This window comes from Gobio gobio, assembly GCF_949357685.1.
Source record: "Gobio gobio genome assembly, chromosome: 2".
NCBI lineage: Eukaryota > Metazoa > Chordata > Actinopteri > Cypriniformes > Gobionidae > Gobio > Gobio gobio.
In genome coordinates, this window is record NC_137098.1 from 71,969,219 (window position 1) to 71,994,369 (window position 25,151).

The 25,151-nt window shown below is 40.3% G+C and overlaps 1 protein-coding gene across 1 annotated transcript in view; it reads right to left on the minus strand.

Moving 5' to 3' along the window:
* LOC307120817 (C-type mannose receptor 2-like) overlaps positions 1-22,959 on the minus strand; it is a 44,586-nt gene extending 21,627 nt beyond the window's left edge. Inside the window, exons 1-3 of the mRNA XM_079807992.1 lie at positions 22,916-22,959; positions 22,721-22,759; positions 22,269-22,628 (exon numbers count right to left, since the gene is read on the minus strand). Coding sequence (XP_079664118.1) covers positions 22,269-22,628; positions 22,721-22,757 — 397 coding nt within the window. The 5' untranslated portion in view covers positions 22,758-22,759; positions 22,916-22,959. The remainder of the gene's footprint in view (positions 1-22,268; positions 22,629-22,720; positions 22,760-22,915) is intronic.
* Positions 22,960-25,151: the final 2,192 nt, after the last annotated feature.

Genomic DNA, 25,151 nt, shown 5'->3' on the forward strand with positions numbered 1-25,151 from the left:
TCCAAAGAACATAAATATACGTTAAAATGAATTGGTAAAGAAACAAAAAGGAAAAAAAATGAACAAATGCATTTAAAAGACAGAGATGTAAAGGAATAAAATACACAGTGAACATAAAAAGGAAAAGAATAAATATACAAATTAAACAATATAAAATGAGAACAATAAATTTATAAGACAAAAAAAGTGTATATAAAATATATTAAAATACATATAAATATTCCAAGTAAACAATATAACCAAATAAAAAGAACAAAGAGCATTATAAACATACATTAAAATGAATGGGGGAAAAGATAAGTGAACAAAATGTTTCTAAAGGAAGGCGACGTAAGAAGAACAACAATACAAAACGTGGAGATCAAAAGCAACATGGACATCTAAAAAGGAACAAACATACAAAGTATACAATATAAAACGAGACAAAGAAATCGTCTCGGTTACGGATGTAACCCTCGTTCCCTGAGGAGGGAACGGAGACGTAACGTTAGTGACTAACGAATGGGGGTTTCGCTTAGAAGCCTATCAACTTCGAGTTTTGAGAAAACGCCCAATGGCGTGCCAATGCCATGGGGCATGCGGAATTTGCATACGTAGCTCCGCCTCACTGCGTGAGTATATAAGGAAGTACGAGGCAATATCGCATTATGTTACCTGCTTGAGGAGCCAAGACTGAACTCCTGCGTTCCAGGCAACACAGCTGATGTGGCAAGGGGACGTTACGTCTCCGTTCCCTCCTCAGGGAACGAGGGTTACATCCGTAACCGAGACGTTCCCTTTCGTTCAGTCACTACGACGTAACGTTAGTGACTAACGAATGGGGGTCCCAATATAATCCCGCCACTCAGCTGTCTTCCAGTGCCCTGCGTAAGTGTGAGTACCCTGTCGTAAGACTAGTACGGATGAAGGACTCCCACTTAACACAGGATTACCAAGGTACACTGGGAAGCATATCCCAGTGAGGGAATGCCAAGATGCCTACCCGTGGGGAGGACTTAAGAGACACATATGACCCGGAGAGGGTTGCATATGGGAGATCTCTAGGGTACCAGCCGAAGGTGGATTTTTAACCCTAGGGGTGGCGGGGACACGCCAAGGGAAGAAACCCGCTCACTGCGGAGACTTACGGTGAAATACACATGTGGGGGTCGCCAGAGGGAACCATGCACATGGGGCACCTGGCCGGACATGAGGGTCTGGGCTCGAGAGGGCAGACTGAACTGATGTCGGCGTCGACAGTGCTGGAGGAGCTCAGGGCTCTCGGGGAACTCACCTGAGGAAATATCGCACGTATCCAGTCCGTGGAGTGGAGTGGCGAGCAAGCGAAGACACCTGAACCTGGTCCTTACCGGCCCCTCGGGGGAGCGAGTACATAGTCGGACACTGGCTCCACTCGGAGATTATAGAATCTGGCGAATGTGTTGGGTGTCGCCCAGCCTGCAGCTCTGCAGATGTCTGCTAGCGAGGCGCCATGCGCTAGAGCCCAAGAGGAAGCCACACTCCGGGGGGAGTGTGCCCTCACACCAAGGGGACATGGTCGGCCTTGCTGCTGGTAAGCCAAAGCAATGGTGTCCACTATCCAGTGAGACAGCCTTTGCTTTGAGAGAGCACTTCCCTTCCGCTCTCCACCATAACAGACAAAGAGCTGGTCTGAGGTCCTGAAACACTGCGTCATGTCTACGTAGGCGCGGAGAGCGCGTACTGGACAGAGCAATGCCAAGGCTGGGTCTGCCTCCTCCAAAGGCAGCGCTTGCAGGTTCACCACCTGGTCCTTGAACGGAGTGGTGGGAACCTTGGGCACATATCCAGGCCGGGGTCTCAGGATCACGTGAGAGTTAGCCGGCCCGAACTCCAGGCACGCTTCGTCAACCGAAAATGCCTGCAGGTCCCCGACCCTCTTGACTGAGGCCAATGCGGTCAGCAGAGCCGTCTTCATAGACAGAAACTTAATATCGACCGACCGCAAAGGCTCAAAGGGAGGTCTCTGCAGAGCAGTTAACACTACTGCGAGGTCCCAAGAGGGTACGAGAGGAGAGCGAGGAGGATTCAGTCTCCTAGCTCCCCTCAGGAACCTGATGACCAGGTCGTGCTGACTTACCTTTTTGTTCTCCAAGAGATCGTGGTGGGCAGATATTGCGGCCACATATACCTTGAGGGTGGAGGGAGACAGCCTTCGCACCAGCCCCTCTTGGAGAAACTGAAGCACGGACCCGATCGGACATTTCCAGGGGTCTTCTTGGCGGGAAGAGCACCAGGTGACGAAGAGGTTCCACTTCAACGCATAGGCATGCCGAGTGGACTCTGCCCTAGCGGAAGTGATGGTGGCGACCACCGTAGGTGGTAGGCCACTCAAACCTGCCGGGTCCCGTCTAGGAGCCACACGTGGAGGTTCCAAAGGTCGGGACGCGGGTGCCAATGGGTGCCCCGTCTCTGAGTAAGGAGGTCCGGTCTCAGAGGAATAGGCCAGGGAGGGGCTGTCGCAAGGAGAATGAGTTCGGGGAACCAGGTCCGGCCGTGCCAGTACGGGGCGACCAAAAGGACCTGCTCCTTGTCCTCCCTGATCTTGCACAGAAGCTGTGCGAGTAGGCTCACTGGGGGAAACGCATATTTGCGTAGGCCCCGCGGCCAGCTGTGCGCCAGTGCATCCGTGCCGAGCGTGCCCTCGGTCAGGGAATAATACAGGCTGCAGTGGGAAGAGTCGTGGGAGGCAAACAGGTCTACCTGTGCGTCGCCGAACTGTTCCCAAATCAGCTGAACCGTCCGGGGATGGAGTCTCCATTCTCCCGGGAGAGGCTGAAACCGCGAGAGCTCGTCGGCTGCGTGGTTCAGGACTCCCGGAATATGGACAGCACGAAGGGACCTCAGGCGCTTCTGACTCCATAAGACGAGATGGCGGGCGAGTTGAGACATGCGGCGGGAGCGTAGACCGCCCTGGTGGTTGATGTACGCTACTACGGCCGTGTTGTCTGTCCGGACGAGCACATGTTGACCCTTCAGCAACGCTCGGAAGCGGTGCAGGGCGAACCGTACTGCCAGCAACTCGAGACAATTGACATGCAGGAGACGCTGGGGTCCTGTCCAGGAGCCCGCGGCTGCTTGTCCATTGCACATGGCACCCCAGCCCGTGGCAGAGGCATCCGTCGATACGACAACATGCCTGGAAACTCGTTCTAAGGGCACACCAGCCCGTAGAAAGCTGAGGTTCGACCACGGGGTGAGTGTCTGTAAGCAGGCCCGAGTCACTTGGACCCGGAGCGTGCCAGACTGCCATGCCCATCTCGGGACTCGATCGCGAAGCCAGTGCTGAAGCGGTCTCATATGAAGCAATCCGAGCTGCGTTACCGCGGCTGCAGATGCCATATGCCCCAGGAGCCTCTGAAAAAGTTTCAGTGGAACCGCATTCTTGCTCTCGATTTGTCGGAGGCAAGTCAGCAGAGACTGCGCACGCTCGCTCGAAAGCTGCGCGTACATGGCGACCGAGTCGATCTCCATACCGAGAAAAGAGATCCTCTGCACGGGGCAAAGTTTGCTCTTCTCCCAGTTGACCCGAAGGCCCAGACGGGTTAAGTGGTGGAGAACCAGATCTCTGTGTCCGCAAACCTGCTCTCGAGAGTGGCCTAGTATGAGCCAGTCGTCGAGGTAGTTCAGGATGCGGACCCCGTGCTGCCAAAGGGGCGCAAGGGCTGCCTCGGCGATCTTCGTGAAGACGCGAGGGGACAGAGATAACCCGAATGGGAGAACTGCGTACTGGTATGCCCGCCCCTCGAAAGCAAAACCGTAGGAACGGTCTGTGTCGAGGAAGGATGGAGACATGGAAGTAGGCGTCCTTCAGGTCAATCGCTGCAAACCAATCGTACGGACGAACGCATTCGAAAAGGCGTTTCGCAGTCAACATCTCGAACGGAAGCCGGTGAAGGGATCGGTTCAAGATGCGAAGGTCCAGGATTGGCCGTAACCCACCGGTTTTCTTGGGTACAATGAAGTAGGGGCTGTAGATTCCCATCCCCTGGGAAGAACTGGAACCCATCTCTGAGTTGTCCACCTCCATCCTGGCGTTTAACCAGTCTGGGGAGCGGACTGGGCGACATCCTCAACCACCTCCACGGCGCGGCCCAGGTGAAGGCTGCTGCTGGGGCCGGGCGGGAAGAGGGAGGGCGCCCTCGGCGGCGAGCGGACTGAGGCGACTGGGCCGGCGGCTGGTGCAGCAGCTGGCCGCCGGGGCAGTACGTGTTGCAGCCTCAGTCTGCTCTGGGGCGGCCGAGAACTGTTGGGCGCAGTTCTCAGCCGCGCCGCCGAAGAGGCCAGCCTGGGATATGGGTGAGTTGAGGAGGCGGGCCCGCTCAACGTCCTCCACATCACCAGGTAAGGCCTGGTGTTCTCCCGGACCACAGCTGTGGACATCGCCCGACCCAGGGAGCGTGTGGCCACCTTCACCGCCCGGGGGCGGGGTCAGTTGCGGCACGCAGCTCAATGAAGAGCCCTGGGTCGGCTCCACCCTTGTGCATGTGCAAAGGGGCGGCGGCCTGCCCGTAGCACTGCGGGACCACGCCACCGAAGTAGACGAGCCCACAGGCTTTGGGGGGGGTGCTTAGGACAGCCACACCACGCCACGTCAAAGCCCTCTGTGGACACCGTAGTGCGCAACTGAGAGTTCAACAGTGGGGGGGGAGGGGGCCCCAGTGTACCCTAGGCCGCGGCCCCATCAAGGGCAGAGAAGGCGGAGGAGGCCACCAAACGGTCGCGAGAAGCACGGGGACTTCCGGGACCGCGTGATCTCCTCATGCACCCCGGGAGCGAAAGGCATTGGGGGCGGGGCCCAACAGCTGTCGGGTGCCGCCCCCAAAAACCAATCGCGCAACCACGAGCACCCGCGGCTGGGCGGAGTTCCACACCAGCGCGAGACTCGCGGCTGCCCGAGATAACATGGCTGTCAACTTTAGGTCAGATCAGGCAGTGCTGACACACCCGGAGGCGGAGCACAACCTAATCGTCATCCCCAAAGGACTCCAGCCCACCTTGGGATGCGGCGATCGACATCTCACTGCTATCCGGAGCGTGAACTGAACGAACGGGGCGTCAGAGACGGGCCGTAGATTCAATCCAACACTCGCGGAAGCGATGTATGAGAGGGGGGTGTGGCCCGAGGAATGAACGTCGGGGTTCTTAATACCACAGCACCGCCCTCAGGTCACCCTGGCCACCAGCCAAAGTACCATCTCACTCGGGGACGGTAGATTGGGGTGTGGCAGAGGGGACTCTCTCTCCTCACGGAGATCATTGAGTCTCGACCGTGACATCGCGATGGTCACGCCCCCGCAATGGAAACGTGACACATCCGCAAACACTGCCCGTGCGCGCTGAAGCCCAAACACGCTCGAGCAGTGAATGCGTCCTCAGACAGCAGCGGAAAATCGATCGCACCCGGAAGTGCACGGGCGAGCCGTCTTGAAAAAGACGTGCCACGCGCAAGCTCTTTTTGTGAGAGGAAAACCTTGCAGTCGATGCCGAAGCGCCCAGGGAAACACACACCAGCTGTCAGGCGGACCACTGCACAGATCAGCAGGCAGGAAGTATGCGATCACTGGAACGCGCCGTCACACCAACACCGACTGGAAAGCTGCTCGTCTCGAAGAAGCTGACAGAGTCTCAGAAGGCTGTAGGAGTGAAGAGGTAGGTACTCTTGGCTCCGAAAGCAGAAACATAATGCGATATTGCCTCGTACTTCCTTATATACTCACGCAGTGAGGCGGAGCTACGTATGCAAATTCCGCATGCCCCATGGCATTGGCACGCCATTGGGCGTTTTCTCAAAACTCGAAGTTGATAGGCTTCTAAGCGAAACCCCCATTCGTTAGTCACTAACGTTACGTCGTAGTGACTGAACGAAAGGGAACTATAAATTAAAAAGTGTATATAAAATATATGTAAATACTCTATATATGGGAACCAATAAAAGTATAAGTATATAAACATAGGAATAAAGAAAATATAAAATGGAACAATTGAATATTAAAATTATAATTATAAAATAATTGTGACCAACTCTAACACAATGTTGTTTGAGTTTTGAACATTTTTTCAAACTGCCGTGATGGGCTGGTGATGTGATGCATAGCGTGGGTCAGTCTAGTCTGGTTTGTAGTAGCTAGCCTAACCATCCACACTGGCCTTCCATCAACAACAGCAGCATCTTCATCAGACATCTTGTCTATAGTTGCGGTCTTCCACAGGTTCTGTGTTGGTTTGTGCAACCCTGGACCTGGTCTCCAGCAACTGCAAAACATGACAGTGAATTAACCACTAAAACTCAGAGAGTATAGTAACATTCTGGAGGGAAAAAGCTTAACCGGTTTCTTAACTTACCCGTCTCTTTCTCTGACGGTTCTGTGTGATGTTCTTCATAGTGTTTCTTTTCTGGGCCTTTTCAGACTGAGCCAAAGAATACTTCCTTAGCAAAGTCTCACAAAATAAAATACATCTTGCGACCTGCCAAATAATACATTAATAATATATAGTTAATGCCAATAAAAGTAAGTAAAACAATTCAATTAAAATGTATTTGTATAGCGCTTTTCACAATACATATTCAGGGTTTTTCCTGGGTCAAAAATGGTCTTCGGTGGTGGCTGACAGACATGGTCATCCATACACACACATACGCACGGTAAAAAAAAAAATACCCTACCCACTTGATCTGCAAGCGCAATACTGACAATAAATTTGAAATAAATTCAAAAAAAGTTTGTAACTTTTGCTTATCTTATTTTGATACCTTGATGTTTGTTTTTGTTCCTCATTTTTACACTATTTACTGATAACTGTTTTGGTAATCATATCAATATTAAAAAAATAGTATTAAAAAAATGAACAAATAGCCTAATTTTCTGCCATATACAATTTTCTGCCATATACAATCAGCTAGCTAACAACAAATTTGTTCTGGGTTCACCTCACTCCAGTCTAAACTAAATGATTTTAGGCTATTTATTTTACTACATATTGTCCACATAAATAAGCTGAAAGACTGTTGATAATTAATAATAATTCTTACTATCCACTCTTGCTAAAGTGGGTAAGCACACTTGTGTTCTCATTTCAGGTGTTGTTCTGAGTAAATGATTAAACTAATTCGTGAGTTCAGTGTTGGACAGATCAGTTGTTCTAACCAGTCTTTAAAATTATTCAGTTCAAAGGAGTCATTAGGTCACGAATCGGACATTAGCAGACGCGTGTGTGAATCCATCTTTAGAACATCGCGAAAGATTTGTCAAGACACAGAAAACACTTCATAACCGGATAGGATTTGTTTCCTGTTTATTTAAAGTATGCTTTATGTCAGCTGGTCAGAGAATCAGTCAATGTTTTTTGAGCGCATTTCACACCCAGCGGTAATTAAAGGAAGACGTCTGATAGCGCCACGTGCAACATGGATTCGGTCTTCCGACCTTTTGATTTTGATTAACGTAAAATGTGAAACATTAGAAAGCTAAGAATGCTTATTTTGAAGACAGAGAGAGAGTGCGAGCGGGGTAGGAGCTCTGGTCGTTCTCTCTGTCACTCAGTTAACGCAAGCGCAGCAGTCATCTGTTCTACATCAATCATAAATCACAATAACTCAACAAATAAGGCTTTGGCGGGACAAAAATTTGTTTTGGCGGCCGGCAAAAAAATTTCAATGTAGGAAAAACCCTGATATTGTTTCAAAGCAACTTCACAGAAAACGCATGCGTCTACATTACAGAAAAAAACAGAGAATATTAAAATAATGACAACTTTTTTAAGATTACCTTTTACACATTCAGGGTCAACATCTGTAAAAGTTCTTCAGGATCATGGATCCAAAACTTCTGGATCATGAGGGGGGAAGAAACATGCACACACACAAATGAATATTAATTTGTTTGATAAAACATTAATATTAATTATCAACTTACGGACATGGACTTGCAAAACATACTCACCAGGCCCATACAAAAACTTTACAGTAGATCCAAAATCCTGGTTTGCTTATAATTCTTCAGAGTCCAAGTATGGTGTTTTCCTGTCCTCTCTGTTGAACAAGTGTACATGACAGTGTTCTCAGATTACTCATTCCAAAGCTCTGTTACATTTTATGACAAGCTTGATCTTAAAACTAGCTGACAGTAGGGATGGGCATTATGACCATATAATTATACATACATGAGAAATTTTATTTTACAATAACGATATCACAATATATATATTTTATTAAAATGCTACAGAATAATACTGCTTTAAAAGTCTTCACTGTATGATATTCAATTAATTAATATCACTTGATTCTAAAAGAAGCAGAAGGTCTTCTCTATTCTTTTGTTTTATTAAAATTATGACAAAGCTGCAGCCGCTTTAAGAACGGATGCACAGAATGACACACATCCGGGATTCCCCACGTTAACTTGAACTGTTTAACTTACTTAAGACATAACTGACTGTTTAAATCAAGTGAATACTTAACATGACAAGGTTTCTGAGATAATTGTGTGCATTTTACAGAAAGATAATTGATTTCGGGATCGCCTGCTGTCTGAGAGAGGCTTATTTTAACACATGCATGTCCCGTTCATTATTCTACATTCATGCATGTTTCCTTGTCAAAATGTCAAAAAGTTTTAGTACAGTCAGTGCTGCGTTATATACGCTATATTCCCATTCCGCAATATAAAACGGTAATGTTAACGTTTACAGCAAAATCACTAACAATAGTCAGTATCATCAGATCGCCATAACACCCAGCCCTATCTTAACAATATTACAACAAAACACAGAAACAGAATATGTAAGTTAATCACGATTAGCATATGACTTTAATGCACAAACGTTATATCTTGATAAGCAGTAGAAAAAATATAAAGGGGTTTACGTTACCTTCTCCCGTCTGCTGTCCGCCATTGGAAACTTAGTCTGTTCGTATTCATGTTTTTTCGTTCTCAGTCGACATCCCACAATCAAAATTCGTCCAAAATAAGATTTTAACAGGTTTAAAATGATCCATGCAATGCCATTAATGGACAGAAGAAGCCGTCCTGTTGAAGATTAGAAGCCGCGATCGCGTTGGGTCCCCGCGAGCCACGAGCAACTCCAACGACAACGGGTGTATAATTCAAACTGAAGGCGCGCACTGTCATTGGTCAGATTTCTGGATGACGTTCAGATTGACCAATCACGCTCAAAAGAACACGGAAAGACAGCAAGTAGCCTTGCAAATATAGAAAAAAACTTGTTTAAAACAACAGTTAGAAAATGTGTATATTTATTTTTATTTGCTGTTATATTTAATTAATTGGTCAAATGGTGTTTTGTGGTGTGGGCAGATGCCTGGAAGTTTCAACCTGGAGAGCAGTGCAGATTTGTACTCTTTAAAAACAATTATTGTTTGATATTTAGTTTGCTATATATTTTGTTATATTTGTATCCAGAATTGAATGTAAAACCAGTTTGAATGTAAAAATACACCTTCACTGTAAAACAGAAAATTAAAGTAAAATATCTTAATTTAAATAAGGAAAAATCTGTAAACTAATAGTGTTTTCTCTAAAACGTTTAATGTAAATTTCTGTGAAGTTTTTTAACTTTATTTGACTTAAGATATTTGACTTATTTTACGGTTTTTGTTTTGCAGCTGTAGCTGCTGGTTTTTTTAGGTTTTTATTCTTACAGTGTAAATATAAAACTAATTTTTTTAGTTTTTAATTTTTTAAAAACTAAAGATTTACTTTAAAATGACAAAGAATAATGTAAAATTTTTAGTATGGACATAAACATAAACCTTTAATATAATGAGCTAAATATTGTATTACAGTTGTTAATTTACAGATATTGTTTGTAATTTTGCATGAATTTGTTATTTATGAAAACAGAAAAATAATACAGTGATGTTCCTGTATAAAAAAATGAGAATTACTGTAATTTGTCATTAATGATATAATCCTTAAAATAACAGTCAAGTTGTTTATTTAGATATTGTTTGTAATTTTACATTGTTTTAAACATAATTCAAAATTACAAGAAAATACTGTAAAAAACTGATGTTTTTTTCTGTAAAATTAGGATTATTTTTATTGGTTGCCTTATTTTTATTGGTAACCTTATTGGTTGCACCTACATCTATTGTGAGTGGTGGATTTCAAACCTCAAAATGCCCCTCTTTTGCAGCGTGTTGAAGTTAAGAATCTTGGAGTGACACTTTTTGTTAACAGTTGCAGAGCTGAAAGATCTGCTTGTGTTTCTGTGTTTCTTGAGCAAGTGAATCCCTGCTCTTTTTTATTCCATATTTTTATTTTGAGCATATTAGTTTTTGGTGTTTTTAAAACAAACTTTTTCATTTTCCACATTTCATCTCCTTTTTATTTAATTCTATTATTGCCTACAATTTGTAAAACTTTGCAAAAATTGTTTGGGGATAGTCTAAAAGATTTGGTTAATTATCCTTTGTTAATTCCATTACATTTCTTTGTTTATTTCATTACATATTCAGATTTTTTTGTGAACGTATATGTTCAGACAGGGTTTTTATTTTGTACTGTTTTTATAAAAAATATTTGATTAAGAGACTCTTTTCATGCAGTGGTTTTAAGGCCCTGACACACCATTCTGATGGTTTGGCCCAGACCCAGGCAACATGAACCAACCCCACAGTCGGCTTTAGTCATTGCTAGTTCGGTTTAGTGTTTCAGGGCCTTAAGAATTATTTTTTCTGTGTAAAAAGCTTGTTTGCTGTAGCCTACAGTAGACCAGAGATAATTCTCAATCCTGAAGTCCTCCCCTGCCACCCCTCCTTCTGAGAACAGCCAGCAACTAGTGTCAGTCATTAACATATGAAAGGTCTTCTTCACACCTAACAGTCCTCAGTCCTAGCACACCCAGCAGTGTTTCAGCTGTATATGTCCGTGAAATTTCACGGATTCCTGTATACGTCCGCATACGTGAGGTTTCCGGGTTTTTCTGGAAATATACTGTTCCGTGTTACTCTGATCCGCTTTTTCCCACATACATCCGGTAAACATCAAATTACACAGGAGTATACCATGCCCGGATAGTGCCGGATTTCAGTGTTTTCATGCAGTGTTAATCTAACTATTGACGTCGTGTAGGAGTTTTTGCCACATTTTGTGACAGGACACACACACACCAGGCAAGTGCAGAGGGGAGGGCTTTGGGGGCTCGAGCCCCTGCCCTTTTTAAAAATTAATCAAAAGTGCCCCTCTCAACAATCATCAATAATATTGTGGCCTATAAAACAGAATTTGAATTATAATTAATATAACAACGCGTACAAAACAGTAACAAAGCTCTCAAATGTTGGAAAATTCAAGTTTACCTTTTATGTATCTGTCAGTTTGAAATGTCGTTGCCATGACGTGTTGCTATGGTGTGTGTCTTGCTTGACTGCTCATTCTGACACTGCCTCCTCTATATTTTTTTATTTTTGTTGTAATTATTCTGCTCATTGTAAAAGTAAAATACAATAAGTTTGTATCTGTAATCCCAGATTCATAATTGTCTGCTTACAACAGCGGCTTGCGGGTCATATGGCCATTCAGTGAACGCATGCAGCTCGATGGCAGGAAAAAACTATCCAAACAATCACGATTCGGACTGCGAGTTTGTCTGGCCTAAGCGTGCTGCGCGTGTAGTGGTCTCAAAGTGCCCCAAACCAGTAGTGGTCCCAAACCAGTTCAGCGGAAATCCCGCCCGTCACTGAAACCTTAACCAATGAAATTAGCTGTAGGGCGGGATTTCCGCTGAACTGGTTTGGGGAAAACAAATCACGCCCTCTCTCCGCCTCACACTTTGAGCGCACTACACGCGCAACAGGCTTAGCCCGGCCTCTGGCTAGTGAATGTAATCATGGCAAATGCTAATGAAAAGCCAGAGCTTGAAGACCCTCCCTTATCATTAAGGTCTCCTGTTTGGGGAACACTTCGGTTTTGCGGTGAATTACGACAATGGACAAAGACATGTGGATAAGATGAAAGCAGTGTGCAGACATTGTTCAGTATTGATTGGGTACGTTTCTGGAAACACGTCAAATTTGCTAACCCATCTGAAACGGCACCACACAAATGTGAATATCACTGCTACAAGGAAAAAAACGCGTGTAGTGCAAACGCAGCTCCTGTCGTCATTTAAACAGCCTCTCGCTGGTTGTTCAGATCGGGCCAAAGCAATAACAAATGCCATTGGTGTTTTTATTGCAGCGGATCTACGACCTTATTCAGTAGTATTCAGTTATGAAATTCCTTCTCGTCCGCATTTTAGTCAGAAAGTCATACCGGCCATGTATGAACAAGCAAAAGCTGCTGTTGTCCACGACTTGTCCAATGCATCTGCTGTAGCACTCACGACTGATGGGTGAACATCAAGAGCTACTGAGGGCTACTTAACAGTGACTGCCCATCACATCACCCCTGATTGGAACATGGTAAGCCATGTTCTGCAAACTCGCCCCATATACGAACAACATACAAGTACAAATCTGGCAAAGGGACTTAAGAAGGCAGTGTTGGAGTGGAAGTTAGATAGGCCAGGAACTACAATTCCTGTCACAACAGACAATGCAATAAATATTGTCAATTCAGTCAGTGAAGCTGGACTGGGCCCCCAAATCTCATGTTTTGCACACACTATTAATTTAGCATCACAGTACGCAACAGGACTCAACCAGCTATCAAGAGTGCTAGGTAGAGTCAGAAGGGTTGTGTCTTTTTTTCACCGTAGCCCAACAGCGGCACATATATTGGAGAGCAAACAGGAGATGCTTAATATACCAAAACATTCCCTTATTCATGATGTTACCACCCGCTGGAACTCCAGTTATGATATGCTTGAGAGGTACATTGAACAACAAGCAGCTGTGTACTCAGCACTGACAGAAAAGGCCCTCAAGAAGAGCAAAGACATAGGCACATTGTCTGACCAGGATGTGAGAATGGCAGAGGAGGTAATTGAGGTCCTTAAACCACTAAAAATCCTCACAACACTGATGAGCACTGAATCCACACCTTCAGTATCAATGATCCTACCCCTCAAAACCACAGTGCTCAGTTCTATGGAACCCAAAGAAAAAGTCCAACTGTGAGAGACATCAAGGCTGCCATCAGGGAAAACCTGGAGAACCGATACTCTGCTTGTCATGACTTCCTACACAAATGCACAGTTCTTGACCCAAGGTTCAAGGCCCTTCCTCATGTGGATGATGCCTGTCGTGACATAATCTACAACAGCCTCATCACAGAGATTGTAACCATGGAAGAACAGGTATTAATTTTCTTCCTGTGCATAAAATGTCTTCATCGCTTAATTTGAAACACCTGCTGCTATAGTGTCAGTAGTAATAATTAATTACATATTAACGTTTTTGTCATTTTATTATGCAGAGTGAGGAGGCCACTGGGACAACAGCAGCCAGTTCATCTCCAGGGAGAGAAAACCCAGAGGCGTCTGAATCATCTCCTCCTGTAAAGAAGACAGCCATGGCACAACTGTTTGGTGAGCTCTTCAAGACTCAGGTGGTAAAGAAGCCTACTTTGCAGCTGGTGAAGGAAGAGGTTAGCTCATACAAGACAGTGGACTGCATTTCACTTGAATCCCAACCCACTTGCATGGTGGAGGACCAATGAGCCCACATATCCACATATTGCCAAGTTAGCAAAGTGCTACCTTGCTGTACCTGCTACGTCTGTACCTAGTGAGAGGGTATTTTCCACAGCTGGAGACATCGTAACTGCCAGCAGATCTGCCCTTTCTGCAGACAATGTAGACAAGTTACACTGCATGAAAAAAGGTGTATCCGGACCAGGATACTCCTGTATACACTGCTGAAATTCGGAAGAATCCAGGAGTATACTGGCCGGATAGGTCAAATTCCATGGATCCGTATATGTCCGTATTCATCCGAAATGGTACCAAATCGGATGTATGTTGTGCCCGTATACTCCCATGCTACAGCCATTTGTTGCCATGGCAAATAATCCCATCAAGTTTTTCCCAGGAGACATTTTCACACCTCTAAACAGCTTTGCCTTCCACCCCCTATTGGTCCTTCATCTCAAACTGGATTGGTTGGTTTTTTTTAAACCACTCCCAAAACCCAGACTGCTATTGGAGGACAGGACGAATTGAAAACCCAGTCAAGTGACTTTATTGGTTACTTCTAAGGCTAAGGGTGGGCTAGGTTTTGTAGCATAGGGACTTGATTGGTTATAGGCCAGCTATGCAGATTTTGCTCATTAATATATAATATATAAAAAATAATCCCCTCTCCCTCCCAAAAGAAAAATACACACAAAACAATTTGAGAAAGTCTGAAATATTTATTAAAAAGGTATAATAAAAAAAAAACATTCTTAACAGCATTATAAACGAACATTAAAACAATGGTGAAACAATAACAAGTGAACTAAATGTATTTAAAAGGGATGAAAATGTAAAGGAACAAATGTAAAAATATAAACAGTCCAAAGAACATAAATATACATTAAAATGAATTGGTAAAGAAACAAAAAGGGAAAAAAATGAACAAAATGCATTTAAAAGACAGAGATGTAAAGGAATAAAATACACAGTGAACATAAAAAGGAAAAGAATAAATATACAAATTAAACAATATAAAATGAGAACAATAAATTTATAAGACAAAAAAAGTGTATATAAAATACACATAAATATTCCAAGTAAACAATATAACCAAATAAAAAGAACAAAGAGCATTATAAACATACATTAAAATGAATGGGGGAAAAGATAAGTGAACAAAATGTTTCTAAAGGAAGGCGACGTAAAAGGAACAATACAAAATGTGGAGATCAAAAGCAACATGGACATCTAAAAAGTTACAAACATACAAAGTATACAATATAAAACGAGACAAAGAAATCTATAAATTAAAAAGTGTATATAAAATATATGTAAATGTTCTATATATGGGAACCAATAAAAGTATAAGTATATAAACATAGGAATAAAGACAATATAAAATGGAACAATTGAATATTAAAATTATAATTATAAAATAATTGTGACCAACTCTTACACAATGTTGTTTGAGTTTTGAACATTTTTTCAAACTGCCGTGATGGGCTGGTGATGTGACATGTAGTGTGGGTCAGTCTAGTCTGGTTTGTAGTAGCTAGCCTAACCATCCACACTGGCCTTCCATCAACAACAGCATCATCTTCATCTTCATCAGGTCTATAGTTGCGGTCTTCCACAGGTTCTGTGTTGGTTTGTGCAACCCTGGACCTGGTCTCCAGCAACTGCAAAACATGACAGTAAATTAACCACTAAAACTCAGAGAGGAGTATAGTAACATTCTGGAGGGAAAAAGCTTAACCGGTTTCTTAACTTACCCGTCTCTTTCTCTGACGGTTCTGTGTGATGTTCTTCATAGTGTTTCTTTTCTGGGCCTTTTCAGACTAAGCCAAAGAATACTTCCTCTGCAAAGTCTCACAAAATAAAATACATCTTGCAACCTGCCAAATAATACATTAATAATATATAGTTAATGCCAATAAAAGTAAGTAAAACAATTCAATTAAAATGTATTTGTATAGCGCTTTTCACAATACATATTCAGGGTTTTTCCTGGGTCAAAAATGGTCTTCGGTGGTGGCTGACAGACATGGTCATCCACACACACACACACACACACACACACACAGTAAAAAAAAAAAACCCTACCCACTTGATCTGCAAGCGCAATACTGACAATAAATTTGAAATAAATTCAAAGAAAGTTTGTAACTTTTGCTTATCTTATTTTGATACCTTGATGTTTGTTTTTGTTCCTCATTTTTACACTATTTACTGATAATTGTTTGTTTTGATAATCATATCAATATTAAAAAATAGTATTAAAAAAATGAACAAATAGCCTAATTTTCTGCCATATACAATCAGCTAGCTAACAACAAATTTGTTCTGGGTTCACCTCACTCCAGTCTAAACTAAATGATTGTAGGCTATTTATTTTACTACACATTGTCCACATAAATAAGCTGAAAGACTGTTGATAATTAAAAATAATTCTTACTATCCACTCTTGCTAAAGTGGGTAAGCACACTTGTGTTCTCATTTGAGGTGTTGTTCTGAGTAAATGATTAAACTAATTCGTGAGTTCAGTGTTGGACAGATCAGTTGTTCTAACCAGTCTTTAAAATTATTCAGTTCAAAGGAGTCATTAGGTGGCGAATCGGACATTAGCAGACGCGTTATGTGTGAATCCCGTCTTTAGAACATCGCGAAAGATTTGTCAACACACAGAAAACACTTCATAACCGGATAGGATTTGTTTCCTGTTTATTTAAAGTATGCTTTATGTCAGCTGGTCAGAGAATCAGTCAATGTTTTTTGAGCGCATTTCACACCCAGCGGTAATTAAAGGAAGACGTCTGATAGCGCCACGTGCAACATGGATTCGGTCTTCCGACCTTTTGATTTTGATTAACGTAATATGTGAAACATTAGAAAGCTAAGAATGCTTATTTTGAAGACAGAGAGAGAGTGCGAGCGGGGTAGGAGCTCTGGTCGTTCTCTCTGTCACTCAGTTAACGCAAGCGCAGCAGTCATCTGTTCTACATCACTCATAAATCACAATAACTCATCAAATAAGGCTTTGGCGGGACAAAAATTTGTTTTGGCGGCCGGCAAAAAATTCTCAATGTAGGAAAAACCCTGATATTGTTTCAAAGCAACTTCACAGAAAATGCATGCGTCTACATTACAGAAAAAAACAGAGAACATTAAAATAATGACAACATATTTAAGATTACCTTTTACACACTCAGGGTCAACATCTGTAAAAGTTCTTCAGGATCATGGATCCAAACCTTCTGGATCATGAGGGGGGAAGAAACATGCACACACATAAATGAATATTAATTTGTTTGATAAAACATTAATATTAATTATCAACTTACCGACATGGACTTGCAAAACATACTCACCAGGCCCATACAAAAACTTTACAGTAGATCCAAAATCCTGGTTTGCCTGTAATTCTTCAGAGTCCAAGGATGGTGGTTTCCTGTCCTCTCTGCTGAATGAGTACATGATCTCAGATTATTCATTCCAAAGCTCCTTTACATTTATGACAAGCTTGATCTTAAAACTAGCTGACAGTAGGGATGGGCATTATGACCATATAATTATACATACATGAGAAATTTTATTTTACAATAACGATATCACAAAATATTTATTTTGATGGATATTTTATTAAAATGCTACAGAATAATACTGCTTTAAAAGTCTTCACTGTATGATATTCAATTAATTAACATCACTTAATTCTTAAAGAAGCAGAAGGTCTTCTCTATTCTTTTGTTTTATTAAAATGATGACAAAGCTGCAGCCCCTTTAAGAATGGATGCACAGAATGACACGCATCCGGGTTTCCCCACGTTAACTTGAACTGTTTGACTTTACTTAAGACATAACTGACTGTTTAAATCAAGTGAATACCTCACATAATAATTGATTTCGGGATTGCATGCTGTCTGAGAGAGGCTTATTTTAACACATGCATGTCCCATTCATTATTCTACATTCATGCATGTTTCCTTGTCAAAATGTCAAAAACTTTTAGTACAGTCAGTGCTGCGTTATATACGCTATATTCCCATTCCGCAATATAAAAAGGTAATGTTAACGTTTACAGCAAAATCGCTAACAATAGTCAGTATCATCAGATCGCCATAACACCCAGCCCTATCTTAACAATATTACAACACAACAAAACACAGAAACAGAATATGTAAGTTAATCACGATTAGCATATGACTTTAATGCACTAACGTTATACCTTGATGAGCAGTAGAAACAATATAAAGGGGTTTACGTTACCTTCTCCCGTCTGCTGTCCGCCATTGGAAACTTAGTCTGTTCGTATTCATGTTTTTTCGTTCTCAGTCGACATCCCACAATCAAAATTCGTCCAAAATAAGATTTTAACAGGTTTAAATGGTCCATGCAATGCCATTAATAGACCGACGTGAAGATTAGAAGCCGCGATCGCGTCGCGTCCCCGCGAGCCACGAGCAACTCCAACGACAACGGGTGTATAATTCAAACTGAAGGCGCGCACTGTCATTGGCCAGATTTCTGGATGACGTTCAGATTGACCAATCACGCTCAAAAGAACACGGAAAGAGAGCATAGCCTTGCAAATAAAGAAAAAAATTGTTTTAAACCACAGTTAGAAAATGTGTATATTTAGTTTTATTTGCTGTTATATTTAATTAATTGGTCAAATGGTGTTTTGTGGTGTGGGCAGATGCCTGGAAGTTTCAAACTGGAGAGCAGTGCAGATTTGTACTCTTTAAAAACAATTATTGTTTGATATTTAGTTTGCTATATAGTTTGTTATATTTGTATCCAGAATTGAATGTAAAACCAGTTTGAATGTAAAAATACACCTTCACTGTAAAACAGAAAATTAAAGTAAAATATCTTAATTTAAATAAGGAAAAATCTGTAAACTAATAGTGTTTTCTCTAAAACATTTAATGTAAATTTCTGTGAAGTTTTTTAACTTTATTTGACTTAAGATATTTGACTTTAATTTTACGGTTTTTGTTTTACAGCTGTAGCTGCTGTTTTTTTAGGTTTTTATTTTTACAGTGTAAATATAAAACTAATAAGATTTACTTTAAAATGAGAAAGAATAATGTTAAATTGTTTGTATGGACATAAACATAAACCTTTAATATAATAAGCTAAATATTGTATTACAGTTGTTAATTTACAGATATTGTTTGTAATTTTGCATGAATTTGTTATTTATGAAAACAGAAAAATAATACAGTGATGTTCCTGTATAAAAAAATGAGAATTACTGTAGTTTGTCATTAATGATATAATCCTTAAAATAACAGTCAAGTTGTTTATTTAGATATTGTTTGTAATTTTACATCGTTTTAAACATAATTCAAAATTACAAGAAAATACTGTAAAAGTTTTTTTCTGTAAAATTAGGATTATTTTTATTGGTTGCCTTATTTTTATTGGTAACCTTATTGGTTACGTACATCTATTGTGAGTGGTGGATTTCAAACCTCAAAACGCCCCTCTTTTGCAGCGTGTTGAAGTTAAGAATCTTGGAGTGACACTTTTTGTGAACAGTTGCAGAGCTGAAAGATCTGCTTGTGTTTCTGTGTTTCTTGAGCAAGTGAATCCCTGCTCTTTTTTATTCCATATTTTTATTTTGAGCATAACAGTTTTTGGTGTTTTTAAAACAAACTTTTTCATTTTCCACATTTCATCTCCTTTTTATTTAATTCTATTATTGCCTACAATTTGTAAAACTTTGCAAAAATTGTTTGGGGATAGTCTAAAATGTTTGGTTAATTATGCTTTGTTAATTCCATTACATTTCTTTGTTTATTTCATTACATATTCAGATTTTTTTGTGAACGTATATGTTCAGACAGGGTTTTTATTTTGTACTGTTTTTATAAAAAATATTTGATTAAGAGACTCTTTTCATGCAGTGGTTTTAAGGCCCTGACACACCATTCTGATGGTTTGGCCCAGACCCAGGCAACATGAACCAACCCCACAGTCGGCTTTAGTCATTGCTAGTTCAGTTTAGTGTTTCAGGGCCTTAAGAATTATTTTTTCTGTGCAAAAAGCTTGTTTGCTGTAGCCTACAGTAGACCAGAGATAATTCTCAATCCTGAAGTCCTCCCTCTGAGAACAGCCAGCAACTAGTGTCAGTCATTAACATATGAAAGGTCTTCTTCACACCTAACAGTCTTCAGTCCTAGCACACCCAGCAGTGTTTCAGCTGTATATGTCCGTGAAATTTCACGGATTCCTGTATACGTCCGCATACGTGAGGTTTCCGGGTTTTTCTGGAAATATACTGTTCCGTGTTACTCTGATCCGCTTTTTCCCACATACATCCGGTAAACATCAAATTACACAGGAGTATACCATGCCCGGATAGTGCCGGATTTCAGTGTTTTCATGCAGTGTTAATTTTTCTGACAAAAAAAACATGAAAGTTGAATGAAACTGAACAGGGCTATAAGCTGGAATTGTAATGTTGTTTAGACAATGTGTGGAAAAGTTAGGTTCTTAAAAAAAAGAAAGAAATCTGAGCAGGCCTACAACCTGGGATTGTTAATGCTGTACGGTAATCGATAGTTATTTTTTAATTTTATATATAATATATATATATATATATATATATATATATATATATATATATATATATATATATATATAATAATATATATATATATATATATATATATATATATATATATATATATATATAATATATATATATATATATATATATATATATATATATATATATATATATATATATATATATATTTTTTTTTTTTTTATTTATTTATTTTTTTTTATTATATATTATTTTATATTAAATTTTTGCACAAAATTGTATTTTTTGTTGAATTGAGAATTATTTTATTTATTGGAGAATTTCTGTTTTATTTTTATATTTTTTTTATTTATACCAAGTAGACATGTGCCGGTAAACGGTAATACGATATACCGCAATAATGAACATGCACAATATTGTTATCGTGGGCACTTCAAAATACCGTGAATAATTATTTATTACGAATTATTCCGATTTTTAGAATGCATTTTAAGAATACTTTACCCATCAACCGTTTAAAATGAACAACACGTCAAAGAGGAACGCGCACTGATGTAAACAAACCCAACGTGCATGAATGGACTGAGCACATGAGCTGAGCACATGGCGGAACGAGACGCTGAAGTGCACGTTCACTCTCTGACAGCAGAGGGCGCTGACGGAACCGCAGAAATGCAGCCGTTTCACCGGTAACCCTAGTAAACAAAACGATACGGTGAAAAGACTTGAGGCTATTCATTTTCAAACTTAAACATTTTATATTTTAATCTTGACTAAATTACATGCCCTAGATATTGTTTGAATATGTTCTGATTGTAGTTCAGTCACACACTTTACAATAGGGCTCCATTATTTAACATTAGTTCATTCATTAACAAACTGACAAGGAAAAATACTTCTAAAGCATTTATTAATCTGAGTTAAATGTACATTTCAGCATTTAATAACACATTATTAAAATCAAAAGTTGTAACTGTATTATTTAATGGACCTGAGCTAACACTAACAGTTGCTTTTTTAAACTAACATTATCAAAGAAGAATAACTTCTGTAAAAATGTAGCTATTCATTCTTTGTTAATGTTAATGCATTAACTAGTGAGACATTATTGTAAAGTGTTACCTATTGTTCTTTATAATTCTTTTGCACTTAATCTGTTTTAAATATTAGTTTATTTTATACATTTTTGTGTATTGCTTTATTGTATTTAAATGTTTGGTTCTTTTGTTATAAGAAAGTTATTAAACCTGTTATAGTACAACAACACTTTTTTTGCAACTTATTTCAATATCGTGATAATACCGTATACCGTGATAAAAGCTTCAGCAATTAATCGCAACATGAAAATTTGATACCGGCACATGCCTAATACCAAGCAGGCATTACATTTAAAATTGTGTTAAAATTTTTTTACTGTTGATGTTTACAAATAAAAACGTTAATAATAAACAATCTATTGTGTTTTACATTTCTTTACCCTAACTGTACTGAAATTGAACCGAACCGTGACTTAAAAACCGAGGTACATACCGAACCGTGAAATTTGTGTACCATTACACCCCTAATATATATATATATATATATATATATATATATATATATATATATATATATATATATATATATATATATATATATATATATATATATATATATATATATAAGAAATTACATTAAAAAGTATAAAATTACTTGTTTTTTATAAAGGAACACTGTCCAACAGCGACACCCGCAGGTAAAGTTACAATGGGTTGCCTGAGCACATTGAAAATTAACATACCCACCAAAGTCGCGCTATGATTGGATGTCGGACAGCGTAGCGTGGCATGGGGACGTAATGACGTACCATTAATCGAGCTATGTTCTATAACCTGTAAAACGGGAACATGAACAGAATATTCTAAAAGCAACTCATGTAAACACCTTAATCAGAGTATTGTCTTATACAGAGTAAGGGCAATAATTAGATTACTGCTGTCCATGTAAATGTAGTCATTGTGGCCTCTCCAAAAATGCCTTCCCTGCCTTTAATTTATAAGTTAATAAGTTATATTTGGTATATGGTGCATCTATAAATGAACGATTGTTGTCATTTTAAATAGTTGCACTCACTGTTGATGCAGATGAAATGACGAGGATCACTACAGGGCAAATCATGAAACTGTCCATTCCACATCATTCCACACTCATCTCTGCCTTTAGGGTGTTCAGATCCCCAGTTCGGATAAAGCGCAGGTTCACCTGAAGACCACTGCCATTTATCAACACCCGTCTTCTGCAGCCCAATCCAGACACCACGATCATTCACACTCTTCTTCACACTCGTCTTCAGCTCGTTCAGCTCGTTCATGTTGTCAACGGTGGCCAGATCTGTGTAATTCTCTCTGCAGTATCTCTGAGCTTCAGTCCAGGTCTTCAACACATTTATAAAGTGATACTGACGCTGAACACATTCAGATACGGAGCAGAGAGCTGTGAAAGAGAGGGTTTGATTTAATGCTTTTCATAACAGGGTCAAACCTGATGAAACTATAAACCATAAATAAAACAACAAACACACTCACCAATGAGAAGAAGAACGACATATAGAGTCCGGTCCATTTCTGAGGAAGAAACACATTGAAAAACTCATCTTAGAGTAAAACATGATCATGTAATAAAAATAAATAAAACATTGGCAGTTTTAGCAATCATTCAGACAATATTAACATCTCAAAGTCTAATTGTGTGTGAAGAATGAACATGTGAGTTGTTCTTACTTTAGAGGTCGTGTGTTTCTGTCCTGAGTCTGATGTTTCTGTCTGCAGCTTTAAACTACGAGATTATTATATCTGCTCTCATCCCTCAGTCAGCACATAATTTGGTTATTTCTCTAGAAAGCCCTTTATCATATTCACTTCCTCCTTATTTTTGTTTGTCCTTTGTTTCTCTATATTTGCATATTGCATCTGTGTCAGTCAGTATTAGTATATATGGACCATAATCAAACAACTATGAACGTTTATATTTTAACTTTAATAACTAAACAGCTGCTTTAATGATATTGCTGGACTGCATAACTCGTGTTACATCCCTTCATCTGGACATGTCTGGGCCTGTCCACACACACTTGTGATCTTTGCACTTCATAATTTGTCTGCTTACGTGACATTTTTCCTTGTATTTGGTCCAAGTGTTCAAGTGGACATGAAGACCGCAAGAGTGTGTAGAACTTCTGATGACCCAATGGGACACACATCATGTTCATGCACACACTCTCTAGTGGCCAAGACTGCGAGTGTGTGTGTTTGGACAGGCCCAGTGTTTGTGTTTCTCTGTTCTGGGACACTTTTTATCTGTTGCTGTTTAAACTGAGGGTTGAGTTCATTAGTGGAGACGGTGATACTGGTCACTGAGAGCCTTTAAAAACCCTCCGTCTGAAGCTCCGTCAAAGAGACAGAGATGTGTGTGAGATGAAGGTGTGAGTTCAACTATTGAGAGAGTTTGGGGTTTGAGAGAGTTTTCATTTTTAAGAATTAGTCTTTTTGTGGAAATTCTTATTTTGCTTAGTTTCATCCTCCTGCTGTTTGTTTATAAAACAAGAACATATTTGCATGTAAACACATCCTCATCACTCATTTGTTTATGTCACGCCACATTTAGACGTTCAGGGTGGACAATATTTACATCTCTGACGTGAAACAGGAGAAACAGTGAGTGTTATTGTTCTAGTCATATTTCATTATGTTTCATTCAGTCTTATTCATCTGTTTTTTGCAACAGTAAAAGTTACACTTCTCAACATTAGCTTTCCTCTGGCTGTAAGTCAGAGATTATAAAGCACATTTATTAAAGATGAAAAGCAGTGAGAAAAACGACCATGAGATGATTATTATGTATTGATGATGATACAATCTTGTAGTGCTGGAGATTTCAGAAAAATTTTACGTTTTGGGGCCAGGGAAATATTCACCAATACACTGACCAGGCATAACATTTATATTGTTTTAACATTAATAACATTAATAACATAACATTTTATATTAACATCCTTATATTGTGTTGGTCCCCCTTTTGCTGCCAAAACTTTTATTTTTGAGGCCAAGTCAACATCTCGTTGTTGTGCTCCTCAAACCAATCCTGAATATTTTTTTCTTTGTGGCAGCGCATTATCTGCTGAAAGAGCCACAGCCACCAGGGGGGCTAACATTTGTATAGCATTTATGTACAAATAAAAAAGGTCCTGTGCAAAACTAAACTTGTAGTTAGGCACTGGTTTGGTATAAAAAGTCATTTTCATGCTGTGCAGGGCCCCACCACTCCTCTCGAATCAATGTAAATGGTACGACCCGCAGGTGCTTCTGCTGCAGACCTGCGGTGAATCAGTTAGTGAGACAGGAGCTGGAGTTAGCGGTGATATGAACTAGGAGGACAGCGGAAGAGTCATATCTTTCTTTAAGAAAGGAAAATCAGGGGCCCAAAAACGAAAAGAAAAGAAGATTAAAGAGAGAAAGGCAAATGAGGGCAAGCAGTTGCTCACTCAGTTTTTTTAAAAGAAAGGTGAGCTCCAAATGCATCATGATGTTGATATTAGGTGTGTTCCACATCAGCTGGATGTAACCGATCAGCGAGAGTAGCCGCGTGCAGGCGGGGTGGAGCTGCAAACGGAGACGTGAAGTCGGACACTTTCTGTGTTTGCATACTTTATCAGCTGAAGTGAAATAAATGCAATATTTGGCAATACACAGATGTTTCAGAGACATTGTCATGTAATACTTTATGCACTGCTTAATACAGCGTGTGTTTGTACAAGAATAAAGTTTAACATACAAGCCTACACTATCAATGAAGTGGGGTCTACGTTTTTATCAGTTTTATTTTGATAAACATGACAATATAACATCGCGACTACATGAAAGGAGGTTTTACTTTTATAAAAAACAGATTTGTGCGCATTAGTGGAGCTGAAGGTTTTAGAATAAACACGAAACACACGTGATCGCTGTCATGCGGTGA